General features: G+C 37.9%; 1 protein-coding gene across 1 annotated transcript; it reads right to left on the bottom strand.

The window, feature by feature from the left end:
• Positions 1–3341: 3341 nt before the first annotated feature.
• Positions 3342–18008, bottom strand: LOC104903330 (hypothetical protein). Its single transcript, XM_010691345.4, has 3 exons — positions 16964–18008; positions 5873–5994; positions 3342–3836 (listed from the first exon to the last, which is right to left on the bottom strand). Exons 1-3 carry the CDS (start codon positions 17553–17555, stop codon positions 3519–3521), a joined length of 1032 nt encoding a protein of 343 aa, XP_010689647.1. The 5' UTR covers positions 17556–18008; the 3' UTR covers positions 3342–3518.
• Positions 18009–23618: the final 5610 nt, after the last annotated feature.

The following is a 23618-nucleotide window of genomic DNA, read 5'->3' as shown; positions in this document are numbered from 1 at the left end:
TAGTGACCTTATAGACAAAGTGGATTTTAATTCGATCTAGAACATTAATGTTCCTCCAAAAGTCACCTCCTTCCTTCGAAAAATCTTTAGTAACGGTCTTCCTACTAAGGATAGACTTGAAAGAAGCATGTTTTAAAACCCCCCCCCCCAGCAATGTGTTTTGTATGATATTAATAGAGAATCGTTTTCCCATCTTTTCATAAATTGCAATTATACTATAAATATCTTTAATATTCTTCAATCAACGGATTCTAGGCTAACTAGCTATTTTTTGGTGGTTTATTTGGTTCACTAGGAATTAGTATGTGTTTAGAGATATCAGCTATTATGCCTTTGCTATGGCTAGTCGTATTACTAATTTCTTTCGAGATTAGAATGGTGCTGAAGATATGAAAAGGAAACTTCTCCTCGGCAGCAGATTTTATGGCATAAAAGGGTCATCATTATAACTCCCCCACCCTTTTCTTTCTTCCTTATGATATTGATTTTTTCCTCTTGGTCCAAACCGACATTTTAAGTTGGCCTCACGATATGAGGTTGGCCTAGTTTCTCTTTTCTTGGTCATATATATATATATATATAATATATATTATATAATATATATATATATATATATATATATATATATATATATATATATATATATATATATAGAATTTAGACAACCTAGGTATTTAATTCAAAAAAGTTCCTTAAGTGTGGTATTTATTGACAAAATTTCCTTAGGATTTCGGGGTTAATGAGAGGCTAATGACTAACAGAGTCAGACTTTCTTTAATAGTAAGGAATATGGTGTTATTTGTATAAAAGTTGAGACATTTGATGAATTTTCAAAAGCTGAACTATATATGGCAAATTTCTTGAGAACGAAGGGCCGTATTTGGTGAAAACCTTTTCATCTAACTTCCCAACATATAACTCCATATATCTAGTTGTTAGATTTTCTCTTTCCTCGAGGATATTAAATTTACTATAAGTTTTTGTTTTCTAATTTTATTCTTCTCGTTTTATTTATTCTCCATTCATGCTCCATTCAAATTTTGCTTTATATGTAATGCATCCATGATGCAATTTGGAGAATAATATTTTTTGTATTGCTAAGCACACGATTGCACAAGTGACAAAAACTTAATGTCAACTAGTGATCAATTCGTTATCATATTTTCTTTCCATTTTTCAGTTTTTTTTTTTTAACAAATAAAATAGTTTTAAGTTTTTTTTTATGATATTCCTTTAAGGACATTACTATCTCAATTTTCATTCATGTTGCATTGTAATTTTGCTTAAAATGTAATGCATCCATGATGCAATTCGGAGAATAATATTATTTTTATGGATTTTTTTATTTTAGTAATGTAACCTTTTAGCCATTCGCAACAAATAAGCAAACCTTTTAGTTATTCCTAAATAATGCAACCTTTATCCAAAAATTCTCTGAATGGGTAAAACTGGATGCAACCTGATAAACAGGTTGACCGAGACACTTGTCACAATTTTATTGATTAGTTTTAAATTTTTGTTGAATTAAAAAAACAAAATTATTTTTCTTTCTCTTCCTTATCACCCTCCCCACCCCACCATCATAACCCATCGGAAAACCCCACCCCACCCCACCACCAAAACCCACCGGAAAACCCCCGCCCCTAGTCCCTTACCCCAAAATCACCACCTCTTCTCTCCTCAACCCTCGAAAAAATGCATACCCAAAATCACCACCTATTCCCTTCCCCACCCCTGAACCACGCGAGAGAAAAAGGAGAGAAAAGACTGGGCAATGGTTGTGCTGCAGCGGTCGGGGATGGGGTTGGCTCGTGTGCGCACTGATTTTGGTGGCAGATGGTGGTGGTGTGGTTAAGCAAGCGTGTGGTGGTGTTGTGGTGGAGGAGAGGGAGAGTAAGAGTTTGGGCAAGAGAGAATGTTAGTGAGGGAGAAAGGGTCGCGTACTGGATTGGGGATGTTGAGGAGAGAGAACGAGTGGGTGGTTGTCGTGGGTGGGGAAAGAGAGGGAGGGAGGTTGTCGTGGTGGGGAAAGGGATGGAGGGGAGTTGTCGTGACTGGGGAAGGGGAGGGAGAGGTGGCAGTGGTCGAGGAAGGGTAGGGAGGGTGGCAGTGGTTGAGGAAGGGAGGGAGGGGGTGGCAATGGTGGGAAATGGGAAGGGAGGGGGTGGCAGTGGTGGGAAATGGGGAGGGAAGGGTGTGGCAGTGGGTGGGCAGGGGTTGGGTTTAGTTTAGGTTTTTTTAAAATTTATTTTGATATTATTAATTAGAATTAAGGGTTTTAATTACAAAATTACCATGTGTTTAGGTCACCGGTCAACTTGACCTATCCAAAATTAATGGGTGCAAAGGTTGCTTTATTATGGAATAATCAAAAGGTTGCTCTATTATCTGCGAATGGCCAAAAGGTTGCATTTATAAGCAAATAATTCTATTTTTATTGTTAAACACACAATTGCACAAGGGACAAGAATAAAAACGATTTAACGTTAACTATTGACCAATTCGTTATCATCTTTTGTTTACATTTTCTAATCTTTTTCTTAAAACAAAAAAAAAAATCCGTATTTTGTTTATCAAATTCCAAAATAGACAACATTAATTTAAATATAACTAATTCTAAGTTCATTATATCATCTATATATCTTTTAAATTTGATAAGTAAAGCTGAAAACTAATAACAATGCCAAATAAGCTTTCAGTAAACAAATTCTTGTAGAACAATTAACGAAAACATGAATTGAGCACCGTCTACGACCTCTTTGTACACCAAAGAAAAGGGAAAATGTAAAAGTGAAAAGAAAAAAAGGGAATAGCACCATGAAGTATCTCCATATCTTCTTCAAGACAATATATGGAAGGAGCATGTCCAACTCTTTTATTTGGTATGCTATCGTCCTTATCCGAGTGATTATTTGAATGAAGGCAAATAAGTATACTTTTCAGAGACTATAGTTGAAAAGAAGTTTCTAATTCCTCGGAAGTATAAGAAGTTATTAGATTGATTGCATGATAAGAAATTTCAACATGAACTTCTACTTACCTAGAGAAGATTAGGCACGACGCTTCCTCCATTTATTTACCTATAGGAGATTAGGCACGAAGCTTCCTCCATTTATTTACCTAGAGGAGATTAGGCACGAAGCTTCCTCCATTTATTTAACTAGAAGAGATTAGGATTTACCTAGAGGAGATTAGGCACGACGCTTCCTTCATTTATTTACCTAGAGGAGATTAGGCACTGACGCTTCCAGTTTTGTGAGAAGTAAAACTTCCTATGAAGTTTTTTATCAAACATGAAATTCTGCTTCCTTAGAAGAAATTAGGCACGACACTTCCTCCAGTGAGAAGTAAAACCTCTTACTAGGTTTGCTTTTATCAACCAAACTTTACAGTTTTATCTTATTCCAGGACTTTCACTTCCTATGATTTTTCTTTGTCAACCAAACAAATCTGCAATACAACATTCAGAAGTTCAATGTGTGGACTTCACCGGTTGGATACACACAAAGAGATATATACTAGCTCCATGGGAGAGGACCCCCAAACAAAGATGTTCCACAATATTTGAATAAGCCTTCAATTTCAGGACAACCATTCGGATATGGAATTGACCGATGAAAAGGATCACGCCTCAACTTCTTGTGACGAAGCGAGCTAAGGCATCCATATGGGTCTTGTTCAAATTGAGATCTCACTAATGATTCACCTTTCTTTGCAGCTACTTCAGAAGTTTCTGATGCAGGGGTGCCTACATAGAAAAACCTTGATGCAGGAAACCCAATTGCCAGCCTATGCAGTGCCGCAAACCTCTCCTCTTTGAAATCATAACTCACAACCTGATTATAACAAAAGGCAATTTATTTTTACTAAAGAAAACTCGCGACGACGACGAGAAAAGAACTCAAAAACTAGTTTATAATTGGCATTAAATATTCCCCAAGCAGGACCAGCAACAGAATCTGATCTAGACAAAATCACAATCAGAGGATGCTCTCTTTTCGTAAAACACACTATCAAACAAATATAGAGAAATTAATTTTTTTTCAAGTGAAAAATTCCTTAAGATCTTGCATCTGCAAGGCTAACGCATTGTATCAGTTATATTCGACTTTTTCATGAGATGGGAGCACCAAATCCTTACTGCAGAACATGCTGCAACTCCATATGGAACTCAACAGTGCCAAAAGGTGAGAGCTGAGAGGAGCAGATAAGGTGCCATTGGATCATCTTTACATAAATAAAATATAAAAGCTCAGAAGACAAATAAAGACACCCCAATTGCCCGACCTCACTCCCTTATGGTAGCCATCTGCAGCCAATCTGCAGAGGCCTTCAGTAAAGCCACAACAAGTGTACCCTGCTCATGCCCCCCCCCCCCCCAAACAAAGCTTGACTACTGTTGCTCCCTATCTTCCAGTGTTCCAGAAAAGGCCAATGACTACCAATCTCAACTAGCATCAATCCCCATTATGTTGAGCAACTTATGTATGACCCACAAGTTTGATAAAAAATACAAACACTCTTCTTGCACCCTGATCATCCTCCACCTACATGTAAAGACAGATTCCACAAATATATGAAACCCTTGTATGATCCTCTGTTGAAACACAAGTATGTATATTGATGTGAATTTGAAGGCTATCTTTGAGTTCTTGAATAAAAGAATGGATCTTTAACGAATCTTGAATAAATCTTGAACCAAGAAAGCAATTCTTGATCACTATTTAGGGCTATGGTCGAATTCTTGAAGTCTTAATCAGACGTTTGTTACTTAATTATTAAAGAAACTAAGTAACAAGGATATGGAATTATCAAATCCTAAGGTTTGATAATAACTAGGGTTGCATTCACTGCTAAAGCTTTGGATTCTCTCCTAAAACGTTAATTCCACAAGGAATAGGTTAAACTCACAAAACAATCTCTCCTTTATTACTCATACTAGTTGATTACATATAAGCACAAGAGTCCTAACCCTGATGCACTAAGAAGCTTAAAGATAAAGCATAAACCAAAATAAGATAAAGATTAACCTACACGCCTAATTCAATCACCAAACTAAAGAGTTATAAAGCAATTAAACTACATTGTCTCCTAACAGAACTAGGACACTACATAGATGTCCTAACAGAACTAGGACTCCTCATCAACATACTACTCATCCACGCATCATATATTGACTATAGAAAGCTCATACTAGAATGGGCATATTGACAGAACTAGATGGCACATCAAGATAAAATCTGAAACTTCTTTTATCAAGTTTCAATGTGTCTTTGCATGGATTGCATCCACAACTAAGTCTAGTTATTGACCCTGTTAACCAACTTAATTATAACATTTACAAATTACATTAAAAACATCGAAGATGTAAGTTAGGGATATTAATGTAAAACTTAAAAGATGATAAGTTACAACAATGCAAGTCTTAATCCAAAAACATGTGGTCAGCTGCATGAACCAAAAATTTATCTTAGTTCTTATGTGGTCATCCACCAAATACTCCTCCTCCATTCACATCAATCTATTGCTATATGCTAACTCTTCGAATGCATCTTTGACATCCTCGCCTTCTAAAATCCCCATAAACCTAACTCTTCACTTTCCTTCATGGTGTATCTTTTGGTCAACAATCAACACCGCACATGCCCAGATCCATATTATGTCAAGTTTAACAATTTTCTCTTAAGAGCAATCTGAAAATTTTCAGACTAATGAGCACGGGACATAAAAGTCTAACTTATCTACCAGTAGGCTTGTCAAATCAGGCTTTCAAGTGAGAGTTATGAAATGCTGTAAAGGAGGCTTTGCAAAGTCTTCCTTATCATATATATATCATATACAAACTTTTTGATGCACATGAACACAAACTTACTGTTAAATTTTGAGGATAAGTGCCTGTGAGCTCCCGGAATCTGCACACACTGAAGAGAAGGTTTTCAAAACTATCCCTTGCATGCTCTTCAGTAAGTGTTCTCTCCCTGACATTTCCTTCCCCTGCATGAATCACAGCACAGTAACAAGCATCAATGGAGGGCAATTCACAGATATAATACGAGACAATTGATGTGAAATGTTATTGTGCTTTGTATTAAGCCAGATGTATTCCAATATCGAGCAGCGTATTTGAAAGGACACCTCTAAGTATCTCATTGGAAACAACAGCTTAATTGTGATTCAGCTGCAGAAGATTTCTTTCATTCACTTCTACCCTTTAAGATGGAAAGGTTATGGCATCTGAAACTCACAAAACATCATAAGCTTTCAGATTCCAGCAATTTCATACTTCATAGTGTAGCCTCCGGAAAATCTGAAAGTACTCACCATACCTTACATACAACTAACCTAACGCCTGCATCAAAGCGCCCAAGGAATGGCAGGTAGGGAGGTTTAGATAAACAAACTTACCTATGCAATCACAAGAAGCTCTTTGAGGCTAAGATCCAAGACATAGCAAACTCTTGAAATTGAAGAACATGATATTATTAGACCCTTTGATGTGAATTTGAGTTCGAACAAACAACCCTATGTCTTGAGAACTTGAATCCGTATGAACATAAACTTTAACTAGTTGATGCAACACTTTATCTTTCTTGAACAAATCAGATGGACATGAAGTAGGTAATTGTTCTCCAATGATTAGAACCTCTAAGAACAAATCTTCATTGTCCAAATGTGAAAATGGATTCGGTCTTTTCTTCTTCTTCAACATCAAGAACAAATTCTACAAACTCTTCCACGACTTCATCATCAACAAGAATTAGATCTTTAGAATTTTAATTGTTTGTTTATTCGTCGTTGAATCAACATCTAAATCTCCACTTCACCCTTTCGAAGTTGTGCCAATCTATCCTAAAAATGTTGGAGGACATCTAAAATCTTGCAATACTTGTCGAGCCAATCTCTTAAAAGACTCTTTAAAAGAGGTTGATACACCATTGCACATCGAATCCAATACAAGAGCAAAAATCATTCATACACAAGAATAAATCTCAAACTAACACAAAACTGCCCAGATATTCTGTTGAAAGTTCACGCATCGAAATCCATGCAAAACTACTCCAAATCTTATGAAAATTTGTCACCATGTAGTCCTACATGTCTGAAACACTCGACCAAAATTTCACTCAAAAATACAAAAGCCAATTGTTTGCAATTTCAATTCTCCCAAGACGGATCCATAATACTTCGATTTTGAACACTTGTCAAAAATGTGTTCAATCAATTAGCAAATGTTCTTCAAAAATTATGAAACTTTTCAATCTTAAGCTAGACAAAAAGTAGTCCAATTGTAAGCCAAGAAATACCCCAAAAGTCGTTGTATGCTAGGAGAATGAATTACCCAAAGTTTTCCTTAAAACTAATTGAATTTTGCCTAAAAATTTGCGCAAATGTTTCTAGTTGCTCTGACTTTGTAATAACTCCATTTCACAAAATTTAAAAACAACGAATATCAAGACATCTACTTTCACCACACAAAATTTTAGCAAGATCCAAGCTCCTATACGCCTTCACAAGCCTCCACAACCCCCTCCACAACCCAACTGCTTTGATACCAAGTTGATGTGAATTTCAATCCAAAAAAAATCACAAAGTTCACTCACTCGAAAATCTAAGTGATGTTTTGTGTTAATTTTGTGAAGTAATAATGAAGATAAAAAGTAAAAACAAGGATAGTACTCTTGATTCTCGCAAGAATTAGAGGGTCTCTTCTAATCTCAATTAGAAGATGAATACAAGTAGCAACAAGTGTTGGTTTTGGTTAACAACCGAAATAAGCAAAGCTCACAATTTATCAAAATCAACTATAGTTCTTTAGCAGACTAGGTGTGTATTATTTATAGAAGATGAGCAAGAAAAACCTTGTTCCCCAAACACCTACATGGTCGAATAATACACGATAGATAAATGGAAACTTTCCCCATAAAAAACTAGCCTAGAATCTAGCCTAAAATTAAGGAATAAAAAGATTTAAGAAAGATATGCAAAACATTCCATTAACCTAATAAAAATCACTCGACATTAATAAGAAGAGATCTCCTTATTTACAAAAATATGTTTTTTCTACTTGCCTAAAATACGACTCATGACAACTCTCCTACTTGGAGCCTAGTTAACCGGATTACTAACATTATTTCAGCACTTTACATGTTCATTATTATCTAGAACTAATTAACTACTTTAACTGATTCAAGAATAAAAAGACATATTATTAGTTACATGTGAAACCTTCACTTTAAGTGTAAAATAAAACCATGCAATGTCCCTAAGAAAGCACATTAAGATAGTTGAATTTCATCAACCTTCATCTGATAGGCATGCGAATAGACTTATTTATTGGATGGATCAGGGAGTAGAAATAGCGAGTAGGATACATAATGGGTTACTTGTTTCTAGTTAATGGCATGTCGGGCCATAAACGATGTGGTAAGCAGACCAAGCGTGTCAATAACAAATGAGACAATAGAAGAGCAACGATATAGGGAAAAGAAAGAGAGAGAGATAATCACACATAAAACCTTAATTATGGATTTCTTTTTTTACCACATGGTTCCTCTTTTGCATATTAGTCGGCTTACAATCATGGCCCTGTGCTTAGCCAATCTCTATTTAAGAGATTAGTTTTTTCTGGGTTGTAATTTTAATGCTTTTTTATTCTCTTAGTAGCATGCTTAGCATTAATTGTGAGGGACCCATTTTATACCCTGGATCCGCTAGACCCGGTAGGTCTGGGTCTGAGGCAGGTGTGGGTCCATTTGTGCTGTACCCTCGCCACACCCACTCCCTGCCATAAGTTTCACTTAAGCAGAAGGAAGAATGACTAATTGCTCCTGGGAATTGAGTTGAGAAATAGGGAAGCAGAAGTTGAAACTTAAGTAGTTAGTTATAGATTGAGGAATACAAAATGATGTAGAGAGAGAAAGCATCTTATAGTTGTAATAAATATAAATAGGTGAATAGTGGAGAGAGGAAGGCATTGAGAAATATTGTAAGTCATGCTGTAATTGTAGAGGATTAGGCCTTTCAAAAAAAAAAAGCTGAATATCCTACTCACCCATTTAGGGTTTATTTATACACACGACCAAACCTTACCTACATTCTTCTTCTTTGTTCAAAGTCTTAATTCTGCTGTTTTTGCTGATTTACTACATCACTTCAGAAAATCTCGATATGGGTCTCTATTTACTGGAGACACCCGAAACCTGATCCATTGACATCCCTACATGTGATGCCCAAGCACGATATAAGCTCTTTTAAGTTGACCTAACCCTTATGCTAGGAACTAATATCGTAGGGAGGAAGGGTATTTTAGGTAGGATGTTTGTTAGGAAAAACTTTATAAATAGGGGTGATTAGAAAGAAGAAGATATGTTGAAATTTGTTGACAATATTGGTGAACTTTTAAGAGTTCATTTAGGGGAGAATCGAGCGTCTCGAAAGCTTGAATATCATTTACAATTGCTTCATTACAATTGCTAAAATGTTGGTGATGAAGATAGGCGGGCATTCATGGAGAGGTTTGTTACATAAACTTTCAGAACTTCAGCAGCAAAGAAGAAGGATTAAGTCCTCGGAAAAGGGATTGTAATTCAAATGTGACGAAAAGTGGACTCATTGCCACCATTGTGGGAGGAGAAAATGAGAGTGCTACTCACATAGGAGGATGATGCTTTTGAGAAAGACCCGGCAGTGGACTCTCAACCTATAACCTACCCGATGAAGATCTTATCGAACCCAAAATTTCTTTCAATTCTCTTACGGGAATCGGCGATCCTAAAACAATGAAAATGCAAGGGGAAATACATGGGACACCAATGCCGGTCACTGTTGATCCCAGCGCTACACATAATTTCATCTCCACCACCATTATGCAATGCATAAATCTTCCTATCACTTCTTCAAAAACTTTTTTTGGCATGTCCTTAGGGACTAAAGAGGTTGGGCAAGGTGAGGGTAAATGCAAACAAGTGTCATTACAATTGCAACACATTGAAGTGTTACATGATTACCTTCCCCTTTCTTTGGCCAATTCAGACTTGTTCCTAGGTATCCAATGGCTTGAGAAGCTGGGTATTATATCCACAAATTAGAAACCCTAACAATCAAGTTCCCATTGGGGAATGTAATTGTTATCCTCAAAGGGGATCCTACATTGAAAATCATTCATAAGGAGAGAGGAAAGTTAGTGGAGATGAATGTGCTCGAAGGAGAGCCACTTTCCACACATGAGGACATTGAACTACCACTTGACCCTACAATTTGCGGACTTAGGACTAAGTATTCAATATGCCTATTGGACTCCCACACATAAGCGAACATGAGCATTACAATACCTTGAAACAAGGGACAAATCCACTCGGTGTGAAACCTTACCGATACCCAAAAGGATGAGATTGGTAGGCTCATCAAGGACATGTTAATGGCAGCTATCATTGTAATGAACAAATATTAGGGGGAGGGTAATTTAGGTATTATATTTACCATTGGCTAGGGGAATAAGTCGGGTACTTTATTAAGGGAAATACTCTATACATAAGGGAAAGATAGTCAAGTTGATTGATTATGTGAATGATCAATACAACCTTCTCACTATTCGAGATGTCAAAGCTCTCCACATGTGTTTACCTCACTATTTCTGAATGCCTTTCTCTCTCTAGCCTTACTTCTATTTATAGACTAAAGACGACCACACCCTACCCCATACACATGTTCACACTACTTCCTACTCATTGAATATTCCCTGACATCAGTAACATAAAATATAACATACTCAAGACAATTACTAACTGGACCCCTTCCTTACTTGATGCCTACCTGATAGAAGGTAACCCTTGATTCCTTGCACTCACTCCAATTAATCTTAGGAAATTGAGGGGCTTTCTTGGCCTCACTGGTTACTAATAGAAGTTTGTGAAGGCTATCTTGCTCCCTTACTTCTCAGCTCAAGAAGGATAATTTTGGATGGTCAAAGTTACTTCTAAATCCTTTCTAGTCCTCAAACAAGCTCTCGTTACTACCATGTGTTAGCCATGCCTAATTTCTACCAGCCTTTTGCTTTGGAGACATATGCCTGTGGATTTGGGTTTCGTGTCATCTTAGTTTTACATATCGCGCCCAAGGCGCGCCTAGCCAGCAGAGGCGTTGAGAAAATCGCCTCATCAAAATCACGCGAGGCAAATCACGTCAGGCGATGAGAGGTGCGCGCTTCTTGCCGCCTTTCTGAGAGGTGGGCGGCGCACCGCTTGGCCGCTTTCAGTACAGTACAAAGGTGGCGCACCGCGCAATACAGAGAGGAAAGAGTAGATCTGAGTGGAGAATTTGGAAAAAGAAACAAAATTCCTTCAAATTCAAACTTACTTGGCTTTAATGTACCAATTTTGAGCAAAAGCCCTTTGGTAATTGCATTGAATTTCATCAAATTGAATGGATCCCTAATTTGGAATAAAACCTTAATTTGGAAGGAAACCCTATTTGGTGGCAATTGATAGTCACCCCCTCGTCGGAGGGGACAGAGCCGGTGAGCAATCTACCATAAATTCCGGCACCACATCTCCGGTCTTCGGTGCCGACGCGCTATATTTAGGTGTGCTTCTCTCTTTCTTCGATATTCTTCTCTTCCTCTATGTTCTTTTTCTCTTTTGAAGGAAGTTTGTCGATCTTCTTTCATTTCTATAGCTGTAGAGGGGATCCACTCCCTTTATCTTTTTTTTTTCAAATAATAATTGAGGAAAGTCACGTGCTCCCCTTTTTCTCCTTTCTTTTTTTTTCTTTTTCCTTCTACTTCCTGAGATTTTCTTTTTCTTTTTTTCCTTCTTCTATTCTTGTTGATGACTGATGAGGCACCACTTAGCCTTCTCAATTCCTCCAAAAATAAATTGATTTTTTCATTCCAAAAATAAAAATATACAGTTTTTTTAACTTAATTATTGTAGCTGACAAGTAACTTATAATATTTAATTACACCAACTTATATTTTTTAAAAATATTATGCTGTTTTAAGCATATAATATGTTCTATAACTTATTATAAAGGTTTTTTTGCACCAAACGTGCGCCTCGCCCACAAGATGTGCGCGCCTTGCGCCTCCCTTCGCATTGCGACTTGTACCTCCCTTTGCCTTGCGCCTTACGCCTCCCTTCGTCTCGCGCCTTGCGCCTTTTTAAACTAAGGGTGTAGTGTTGTTGAAACACAGTCACCCTATTGCATATTAGGGTATGTTGCTAGGTCCAAGGGCTCCCACCAGATCCATTTATGAGAAGGAATTGATGGTATCGGCGTGGCTTTGCAAGTAACTTAAAAAGATGACACTCCAATCTATAGGAAATCTGAAGATATTCGATTGACTTTTCGTGAGATAAAAGAAGCCGCGAAAATGTGTCAACACCTGATTCTCAATTCTTTTCCTAAAACAAAAATCATGCATGAACGTGGGGATGATTATGATTTTATAGGGCATCATATGGAAGAGAAAGTTGTTGTTGAGTAAAGCCAAAAAAAACAACTAAAAAAGAGGAGATTAAGGAAAATTTTGTGGTTCCTTCTTTGAGGGAAGATGTTGGTGTGGAGTCACGTATTGACTCTGCTATTTGGAACTTACAAAAGAAAGTATTTGTGAAACATTTTGATACCATTTTTGAACCCTCTTCGAATTGGTTAAATCAAACTTTTGTGGTTGATGAGAGCATTGTTTATCATGATCATGATCACCAAGTCGAGGCTCGAGATGATGTTCCAATAACTTCTTTTGACATGTGTTTGGGCTCCGTGGTGCAGCATACACTATTTGAGAAGATTCTCATTTCTTTTGATCGATTTATAAGAATTGGCCAAATTAGTGGTTGAATTTTTTCCAATGAAAGAGAGAATGATACATGTGCATCAAGGCAATCCAAGATATTAAAATTAGATGATTTTTCAAATTATTAAATTTAGATTATCTTATAAGCCAAGGTTGTAAGTGGTATTTTACTGTTAATTTCAAGCCCAAATTTGTCACGAGTGTTTCATGGGTTAATGATGGGCATTATTTGTGGAGTATTGTAATTCCTTATGGCTATTCATTATGGACAGTTTTCAAGGGGTTCTTTTGGCTTCCTTTTGCCGCTCCATTTCTCTATATAATGAGAGCAAAGGATCAATGAAAATTAGTTTTGTGATTTGATAAAAAAACCTAGTGTTTTCCAATTTATACTTTGAGTGTGTCCGAAGTGAAAACTTACCCTTATTACTTTGAATGTGTTCTTGAGTAATAAGCTTAGGAGAGATGAGTAGGTCTCACAATTGGCCTAAAACCCCAAAACATTGAGTATGTTCTTGTGTTTTGGTACTATCCTTGATTTTGTGGCTTTCTTGAGTATTCTATCACTTCTATGTTCCTTGAGTTTCGATTCATCATCCAACTCAAGGGGTACTAAGGTTCAAAGGGAGCATTGTGCTACGAAGAAAATCAGCCTTGGTGAAGATTTTGCAAGAGTACCATACTCCCGATAACTCCCCTACTGGAGACATTTGGAAGATTTAAAAACTTAACATAGAGTGACTCCCTTACTAGAGACATATGGAAGATTTAAAAACTTAACATAGAGTGGCCACTGAGTGGTATTGGCCACGCATGAGAAAAGCCATCACTCAGTATGTGTAATCTTGCAAAGTGTATCAACAGACCACTTCCTTAAAAGCTGCTAGCCTTTTACAATTCTAACCAATACCTAACCGAGTTTAGAAGATTTGTCTATGGATATTGTAGGTCTCCCTAGGTCAGCTAGTGTAACTACAGTTCTTGTGGTGGTGGATAGACTCACCAAGTACAGTCACTTTCTACCCTTGAAACACCCATTCAGAGCTGTGCTATGTATTAACATAGCTTGGACAAATTATAATAATAAAATAGAGAGATTAAGGAAGAAGATAAACTTTGATTGAACGATAATAGTAAACAACAGAAAATGTAACCGATATTCAAGCTTTCGAGAGGCTTGATTCTCTCCCAATTGAACTACAAGAGCTCACCCAAATTTTTCCTTAACAATTTTCAACATCCTTTCTATCTCTAATCAGCCTATAGATATAGTAATTTTCTCAACAAAACTACCTAGCTTATTTCCTAAGCTAACTAATGTAGATAATATCCAAATTACCCTTCTCTCTAATATGAAATTACCCTTCTCTCTAATATGGATTCATAGCATTACCGGCCGCCCAAACTTCCACCTTGTCCTCAAGGTGGATAGTAATCAGCGCTTTCCCGGCCTCGGCAGCAGTTGACATTGTTTTGTCGAAAATTGATGCCCGGCTTCAATTGGCGTTCAAGGTCCTCATTGGTGAGTGTTGTAGGTAAATGAAAGTTGTCATGGAAGAGTATAAAGTTATGGTTGAGGTGGGAGGAAAAGATGGAAACGTAATTTTGAATTTGGTGCGGGAAAGTTGGGTTTGATGGTTTGGGTGCAGAAATATAAGTTGGAGGGGTGAGTTTAGTTTTAGATGCAAGGCTCTCAAAAGTGGGTTTGCAATATGGTGGCAGATTGGGCTTAAGGGAAGGAAAATGGGAAATGAAAAACTGGGAAGAGAGATCGGGTTTGGACTGAGTAAAATTAGAGAGGTAAATGGGTTTTAGAATTGGTGGGGGAAAGTGGATTTAGACTTATTGAGCCCATTAGAAAACCTGTCATCAAAAGTGCTTTAGAATGAAAGTCATTGGTGGTTGTTTTCACGGCCTGTTTCCTACTCTCTGGTCTGGTTCGAGGGTTGCTCAACAATTGTTTTACATTAATTTCTCCTCCTACCGGACAGTCAAGCCACCTAAATAAGCACCAGAACCACGGTTTAAGCCCTTAACTATTTCAAACCCTTGGCTAACACTCACGTTTAACAACTTCTTTTTCTCCGGTTGAACAACGTTCGTTTTCACCACCACCTTTCCTTTCTCTAGATCTGATTGCCATGAAACCGTCAATGTCGAACCAAAATATCGCCACACGAGGGCCTTCAGTTCTTTCCACTCATGAAACGATCGTCGTCGGTGTTCCCATTCGGACCACCAATGCGCGTCTCCCACAAGAGTCATGGTGGCAGCCTTTAATTTCGTCGACTCATCGAACTAGAAAAAATGGAAGATGTCCTCCAATTCCATGATTCAACTCTGGAAGTTGAAGCTCTCTTCGGATCCTCCTTTCTTCTTCGAGATCTGAAAATCCTCGATCTCTCTTGTGTGTGATGTATGCGAACTCCTCATTGATCCACATTTGCATCTTTTTTGCTACAGTTCTTCCGGCAAACTCCATTGCAGTTTTTTTTTTTTTTTTTGGTAAAAATCAAAAACTGAAAATCAGCAATCAACCTCCGTGAATCGTCTGCCCTTATACCATTTGCTATGAATTAACATAGCTTGGACAGATTATAATAATAAAATTGAGAGATTAAGGAAGAAGATAAACTTTGATTGAACGATAATAGTAAAAAACAGCAAATGTAACCGATATTCAAGCTTTTGATAGGCTTGATTCTCCCCCAATTAAACTACAAGAGCTCACCCAATTTTTCCTTAACAATTTTGCAACATCCTTTTCTATCTCTAATCAACCTATATATATAGTAATTTTCTTAACAAAACTACCTAGCTTGGTCCCTAAGCTAACTAATGTAGATAATATCCAAACTACCCTTCTCTCTAATATGGATTCATAGCAAGCTGCTAGTGTGGTAGCCATTTTAAACCAAGAAACAGTTAAGCTTCATGATTTTCCATCCACCATTGTGTCTAACAGAGACAGAATTTACCACAGTGTGTTCTGGAAGGAGCTCTTTAAATTACAAGGACCTCATCTCCACAAAACCACAGCTTATCACACTCAGTCGGATGGCCAAACTAAATTAATTAACATATGGATGGAAGGTTATCTGCATTGCTTCATAAATGGTCAGCCAAAATATGAACACATCGAAATTGTAAGTTATGTATATTTCTTCTCAAGCAAAACAACCTTATAGACAACTAGATACATTAACAAGGCAAATAGTATCCCCCATCATCCCCCCTCCCCCAAAATATATATAAAAAATATCTTCTAGGAATTCAGCATGAAGTGAATTCTAGATCTCATTTCTCACTTGCCAAGATGAATGAAATACCAGCTCACTCAAGAACTGGTTTCACACCCAAACCTTGTGAGTCAACTCCATCAGCTTGTTCATGTACTTGGTTCCCAAGGGAAACTCTAAGGGTCATACTAATAACTTGTGAATTGACATAGCTTAGTTCCTCTCATCTTTCTCTTAATTCCGTTAGGTTTGTCTCCTTTCAGTTGTTCTACTATTAGATGACCTCCAAAATTTCTAACCATCAATTACATTGGAATTCTGTCTTGGAACCTTCACTCCAAAGCTCAATAATTCATTTTCAAATTCACTGAGCTCTTCAAGTTTGAGCTTTGAGATTCAACTTCCTTCAATCCTTTGATTTCAGTTGTTTCAACAATTCAATTTTGACTTGGAATATATGTGCTTTTTTTAAAAATGTATAATTCCAATACCTTGCTAAATACTAGACTTGTTCTTGCCGAAACAAGCTCAACTTTCGACACACATCTCCACTTGCATCAATGAGAACTGCTAATATTCTGTTCAGCCATTTCGCAACTACAATATTAGTCAAAATTTAGGATCTTTGCTGCATGAGATGCCAAATGAGTAAAGCTTAAGCCAGTGACAACGGCAATGGCAAAATACTCAAAGCAATTCCTCGAATAACTAAGAAACTCCTAATAATTTGAGTGTTCGACAAGCTAATTGTACCATTGCAGGGTGATCAAAAGATCAGATATCAATAATTACTTAGACAGAATGATTGATCACAAATTAAAGTCCTCATATATGAAGTATGAATCAGACATATTATACATAAATAGCAAGTTTTTCAACTAAATACCAGATTAGGAAAAGGCAAAGACAGGCAATAAGAAAAACTCACCAAACCACCCTTTTGATTCAGCAACAAGCCAATAACTCTGGGCTTCACTGCGAGGACCGGCGTCTTTTCGAGTCTCTCCCCCACTAAATAACAGCAATGCCTGACTGTCCTTAGCTGCAACTTCAACACCCTCCTTTATATGGGACAAAAACGTAGCAGCTTGACCGGGATGCTTTTGGTACGACTCCAAAAACCACGAATTTTCACTATCAACTTTCCCACAATTACTACTTGTATATACAGAATGCCCAGCAACCATTACAAGGTTTTTAAGCTTTGGGAGCGGATAATTATCCGGCTTCGCATCGAATTCTCTATAAGTACGCATTAATCGAACACGACTCTCGTATAATGTAATAATGGTTAAAATTGTAACCCCAAATGACAATGATAGGAAAAACACTAAAACAGGATGCAACTTGAAATAATACTTGAATCGATTCGTAATTGATTTAAACATTTTGATGAGGTTCAATTCAGATTTTCTTGCTCTTCTTGGGTTTCTGAACCCTAAAGATTCAATATCAATTTCAACTCTCGGATATGCATCGAAGGTCTTTGGAGTACTAGCTCCATATGACGGACCACTCATCCTATCGAAAGAAGAAATATCGTAATGGCACTGAAACCCTCAAACATACTCGATGAAATCATCAAGGAGAACAAAAGAGAACAGAAATTTCGCGCTTAGAAATAATGATTTACAGCTAAAGCTAGAGATACATGCACTAGATTTGATCTAGCAAACCGATGATGAGAATGAGATAGTGGAACTCTTTTTTCTTTCTTTTGAGGGGGAATTACTCGAAATTTTGATTAGAGTAAGAGGAAAATCAAGTAGTGATATTGATTTCGATGTCAAACAAGGATCACAGAGTACACACGGATGACTGTTTGGAGAGTGAAAATTCAACGAAATGAGTTTGGCTTCCAATCTCCAATCGCGATGGAGTGCAACTACTGCTTCTTGAGATCTTGACTGTCAAATTTTTTTAATATCTAGGCCCTCACCTAAACGCCCATTATAATTATAAACTTCCAATCTTCCTTTACACTTTGTTTGGTATTTTTTTTTAACAAAGGAAGGAAAAAGAAAGGAAGAGAAAGGAGTAGAAAGAAAAAGATGAGAAAAGAAGATAGTTGTAGTTTTTAATGTTTGGTATAATTAGTGAATTTGAAAGGAATCACATGTTTAGTTGTCATTAATAAAAGAAATGAATGGAAGGAAATAAAGAAAACATATATAAAAGCTTCTTAGCTTTCTTTCCAGTCAAATTCCTCCGACTTTGGGAGGAAAGAAAATGATGGAGGACCATCTACACATGATACACATGATCCGAAACTGACTAGTATGGTAGCTTTGACAATGCATGAAGTCCTAACTTCTTTGGTTCCTTCTATGATCGTTGTTGAGTCCTTGATTAGTTATGTTCATTAGTTTCCTTTATTAAATTGTCGAGTTGTAAAGAGTCCTAGTGTAGCTGGAGTCTTTGTTTCTTTTGCTTTTGATATTTTCGAATGATCTATTTAGGACAAGTTGTTGTTAGTTGAGTCATGTAAAAACACATTTGAAGTGCTGGAATAGAAGTTGTTGCACGCCTACATGGTCAGCCACAAGCAAAGGAGATCATGCCTTGAATATAGGAACCACTTCCTAGTTCAAAGGCGCCACATTCAAAGAGGAGAGCAGCCACGCCTTTGAAGGTGTTTGTTCTATTTTCGTGGCCTTAAGGCATGCTGATCAGTTGGGCCACGTTCTTCTACATGGTTTAATGGAGATCATGGCTTAGTTCATGTAGATCATAGCTTAGTTTATTTTCGTAATTTTAATTATGTCCAAAAATCAGAAAATGGCTTGTAAGACTTGTATAATACTACGGAAATCAATGAGAAGATCATCAAGTTTTATGACCAAAATACATGTGTGTATTAACCTTTGCTTTTCTTGGCGTTTCTTGGATTAGAAACTTATAAGAAATTCGTCCTTTGCTTAATTAACATTGGCACGTTAATTTGTGACCTTAGGAAGTTCTAATTTCATTGAGTGGTGTTTCTGTATCTCTTTGAAGCTAGAATACACGCCCAAGTTGAGGGAAGCTTCGGTTTCTTCCTTAGCTTGTTTCTATCTCTTCTTTGTATGTTCCTACTTGCATGTACGAGCATACATCATCTTGGTATCAGAGCTAAGCTCATATCCTACCTATTTTCATTCCCCAATCAACCCCAAACTCATCCCCAAACACGTCACAAACCATCACCACAAACCGCAACCCAAAACCCTACCTAAGCAGCTCTAATTGATAATCCTAGTAATGGCGGAAGGAGATCACCCCCCTAATGGTTGGCGTGAGTCTATGAGGTTATTAGAGGAAGAAAGGAGGGAAAGTAATGCTCGAATGGCCTTACTCCAAGATCAAGTGAGACAACTTTCAGCTCGGCTCACTAGGCAAAGGGGTGATGAAGACTCAGAAGGCGAAGCTAGTGACGTTACTTTGTTTCCCAGGAGGCATAACTCTCGACCATCCAATGATATCAAGGTAGATATACCTGATTATGATGGCAAACTCGACACTGATGAGTTTATAGAGTGGTTAAGAACCGTGGAGAGGGTTTTTGACTATAAACAAGTACCGGAGGACAAGAGAGTCAAATTGGTTGCATTGAAACTTCGAAAGTACGCATCAACTTGGTGGGCTAGTGTTTGTAGTAAGAGAGAACGCCAAGGTAAGGAGAAGGTGCGTACATGGGATAAGATGAAAAAGCTCTTAAAACAAAAATTCCTACCTACTTACTATGTGCAAGAGAACTTTGCAAAGTTCCATCACTTGCAACAAGGTTCGAATTCTGTCGAAGTCTATGCTAGGGACTTTGAAGCCTACCTCATGAAGTGTGAAGTACATGAGGATGAACCTCAAACATTGGTGAGGTTCCTTGGAGGTTTGGACCCCAAGATCGCCAATACAGTGGAACTCCACCACTACTCTACCTTAGAAGAACTTATTCTTCTTGCTCACAAGGTGGAAAAACAACACAAGCCTAAAAGTAAAGGTGAGACCTCACGTCCCTTTACCAAAACCGTCCCCTTCATTCCAAAGAATCCTCAATCAAACACTTCTAAACCCCCCTATCTTACCCCTTCTACCCCTAGTACATCCAAAGTTGGGAGGAGATGCTTTAGGTGTCAAGGCTTGGGCCATATCGCATCCGAATGCCCTAACAAGAAAGTGGTGACTTTGATGGAATACAATGCCTATCAAGGAGATGACGAAGAGGAGAATGAGGAGGAGAATGAGGAGTGGCAAGGAGATGTTAAGGAGGAAGAAACATTCGGCCCTGATGAAGGAGAATGTTTGGTGGTTCGCAGAGCCTTAAGTAGCAATGTTGATCATGAAGAGCTAAGGCAACGAGAGTCCATTTTTCATACAAGGTGCACCATTGGAGGCAAGATTTGCACGTTGATTATAGATGGAGGGAGTTGTACGAATGTTGCTGCTCAAACAATGATTGACAAGCTCAAGCTCCCAACAACACCTCACCCACGTCCCTATGTGATTCAATGGCTCAATCAAGGTAAGGGTATACAAGTTTCAAATCGTGTACTGTTATCTTTTAGTATTGGAAGTTATAAGGAGGAACTATGGTGTGCTGTGATCCCTATGGATGCATGTCATGTACTCCTAGGGCGTCCATGGTTGTTTGATAGAAGGGTCATTCATGATGGTTATAAGAACACCTACTCTCTCACCAAAGACCACAAAAAGATAACCCTCACCCCAATCCCTTCCTATTCAGTTACAAGAATCCATTCCACAAAAGAAAAATACCATTCCCTCACAACCTTACTCCAATCCGAATACCATGAATTAATCCATATGCGTGATATGATGTTGCACACCACAAAAGAAGAAGCCAAAGATAACACTACCCTTTCCCACCCAATGCTTACGCCCTTACTTGCCAAATACAAAGATGTTTTTCCTCACGAAATTCCCCGTGGCTTGCCACCAAAACGTGACATTCAACATAAGATTGACTTCATTCCTGGAGCAATGTTACCAAATAAGCCAGCTTATAGGTCTAACCCTAAAGAAACTGATGAAATTAGAAAACAAGTAGAGGACTTGTTGTCTAAAGGTCTAATTAGGGAGTCTTAAGCCATGTGCTGTCCCTACTTTGTTGGTGCCTAAGAAGAGTGGAGAATGGAGAATGTGTGTGGATAGTAGGGCAATAAACAAAATCACCATCAAATATAGGTTTCCTATTCCTCGTTTGAATGATTTATTGGATGATCTAAATGGTTCGAAATTGTTTTCCAAGATTGACTTGAGAAGTGGATATCACCAAATCAGAATTTGTGAAGGTGATGAATGGAAAACAGCATTCAAAACCAAAGAGGGCTTGTATGAGTGGCTTGTTATGCCATTTGGTTTGTCTAATGCACCTAGTACATTCATGCGCTTAATGAACCAAACTATGAAACCTTTCATTGGCCGTTTTGTAGTTGTTTATTTTGATGATATATTGGTGTATAGTAAGAATGAACAAGAACATGTTAATCATTTGCAAAATGTGTTCGAAGTCTTGAGAAAGGAACGGTTATATGGCAATTTAGAGAAGTGTCATTTCTTCTCTAGTAGCGTGATCTTCTTGGGATTCATTGTCTCAAGTGAAGGCATTCAAGCTGATGAAAAGAAAGTGCAAGCCATCAAGGAGTGGCCTACTCCTACCTCTATGCAGCAAGTTCGAAGCTTTCATGGTCTTGCATCCTTCTATAGAAGGTTTGTGCGCAACTTTAGTGCCCTTATGACTCCTATCACTGAACTTACAAAGCTCAAGAAGTTTGAATGGAATGAGCAAGCTCAAAGAGCCTTTGAAGAGGTAAAGAATCAACTTACTACTGCTCCTATATTAGCCTTGCCTAATTTTAATGAAGTTTTTGAAGTTGAGTGTGATGCCTCCGGAGTTGGCATTGGTGCTGTCCTTTCACAAAATGGGCGTCCTATAGCCTATTTTAGTGAAAAGTTGAAATGAAGCCAAGAGGAAGTACTCCACTTATGACAAGGAGTTTTATGCATTGGTTCGAGCTCTAGATCATTGGCGCCACTATCTCATTGCTAAGGAGTTTATACTCCATTCTGATCATGAGGCGCTTAAATTCATTCAAAGCCAACACAAGCTTCAACCACGCCATGCTAAGTGGGTGGAATTCCTTCAAACGTTCCATTTCACCATCAAGCACAAGGCCGGCAAAATGAATAAGGGAGCTGATGCACTTTCAAGGAGGTACCTGCTTTTGACTTCTTTAAATCCTAAAGTTGTTGGATTAGAGTTGTTAAAAGAATGTTACAAGAATGATAAGGATTTTGGTGTTATGTTCGAGAAATGCCATAATCATGCTGTTGGAGAATTCTATCTCTTGAAGGGGTTTCTTTTCAAAGGAAATTAACTATGCATTCCAAGATCAAGTGTTCGAGAATCTTTGATTAAAGAGTTTCATGAAGGAGGTCTTGCTGGTCACTTTGGCATTGAGAAAACAGTCTCATTGGTTGGTGAATACTTTCATTGGCCAAAGCTAGCACGAGATGTTGACTTCTTAATTAAGAGATGTTTAGCTTGTCAAAAGGCTAAAGGACATTTGTTGCCTCAAGGATTATACACACCACTCCCAATTCCTCAAGCTCCATGGGAGGATGTGAGCCTTGATTTCATTGTTGGACTACCTAAAACTCGAAACCATAAAGATTCAATCATGGTGGTAGTTGATAGGTTTTCTAAAATGGCTCACTTTGTTGCTTGTCATACTACATATGATGCTGTAAATGTAGCTAACTTGTATTTCAGGGACATAGTTCGAATCCATGGCATTCCTAAGTCTATGGTGAGTGATAGAGATTCGAAGTTCCTTAGCCATTTTTGGCTCACTTTATGGCGAAAAATGGGAACCAAGCTGAAGTTTAGCACTTCTAGCCACCCTCAAACCGACGGTCAAACGGAGGTCACCAATAGGACTCTTGGCACCTTGCTTCGAGCCCTAATCACCAAGAAACCAAGCCAATGGGAAGAGTTGTTACCCACGCTGAATTTGCATTCAATAGGGTGCCTAGCAAGACTACTGGTCTTAGTCCCTTTTACATTGTCTATGGCTTGGATCCTTGTACTCCCTTAGACCTTGCTCCTTTTCCCACCACCACAAAATATAGCCATGATGCAAATACACGAGCCCTTGAAATCAAGCAACTCCATGAGCATGTACGTGAGAAGATAGAAAAAGCCAATGCACGTGTGAAAGAAAGAATTGATAAGAAGAGGCGTGAAGTGTCATTCCAAGCAGGAGACATGGTGTGGATTCATCTCCGGAAGGAACGATTTCCATCCAAAAGAAAGTCCAAATTGAGTCCAAGGTCCGATGGTCCATTCAAAGTGCTCGGCAAAGTGAATGATAATGCTTATAAGGTGGAACTTCCGGATGACTATGGAGTTTCGGATACCTTTAATGTTGCTGATTTGAGTCCTTTCTATGAGGATGATGAACTTTTGCCAAGTTTGAGAGCAAACCCTTCCAAAGAAGGGGAGGATGATGGAGGACCATCTACACATGATACACATGATCCGAAACTGACTAGTATGGTAGCTTTGACAATGCATGAAGTCCTAA

The sequence above is a fragment of the Beta vulgaris genome, chromosome 9 (genome assembly GCF_026745355.1).
Source record: "Beta vulgaris subsp. vulgaris cultivar EL10 chromosome 9, EL10.2, whole genome shotgun sequence".
NCBI lineage: Eukaryota > Viridiplantae > Streptophyta > Magnoliopsida > Caryophyllales > Amaranthaceae > Beta > Beta vulgaris.
Note: the sequence above shows the minus strand (reverse complement) of the source record. Positions and strands in the feature narration are given on the sequence as shown.

Bases quoted from the DNA above. Each gene is read 5' to 3' on its own strand.
- LOC104903330 (XM_010691345.4), bottom strand. From the start codon at position 17,555: ATGAGTGGTCCGTCATATGGAGCTAGTACTCCAAAGACCTTCGATGCA. The intron at 5,995-16,963 runs GTGAGTTTTTCT...TGATTCATGCAG, and splicing joins TGAATCAAAAGGGTGGTTTG to GGGAAGGAAATGTCAGGGAG. The intron at 3,837-5,872 runs GTAAGTTTGTGT...TGTTATAATCAG, and splicing joins CTTATCCTCAAAATTTAACA to GTTGTGAGTTATGATTTCAA.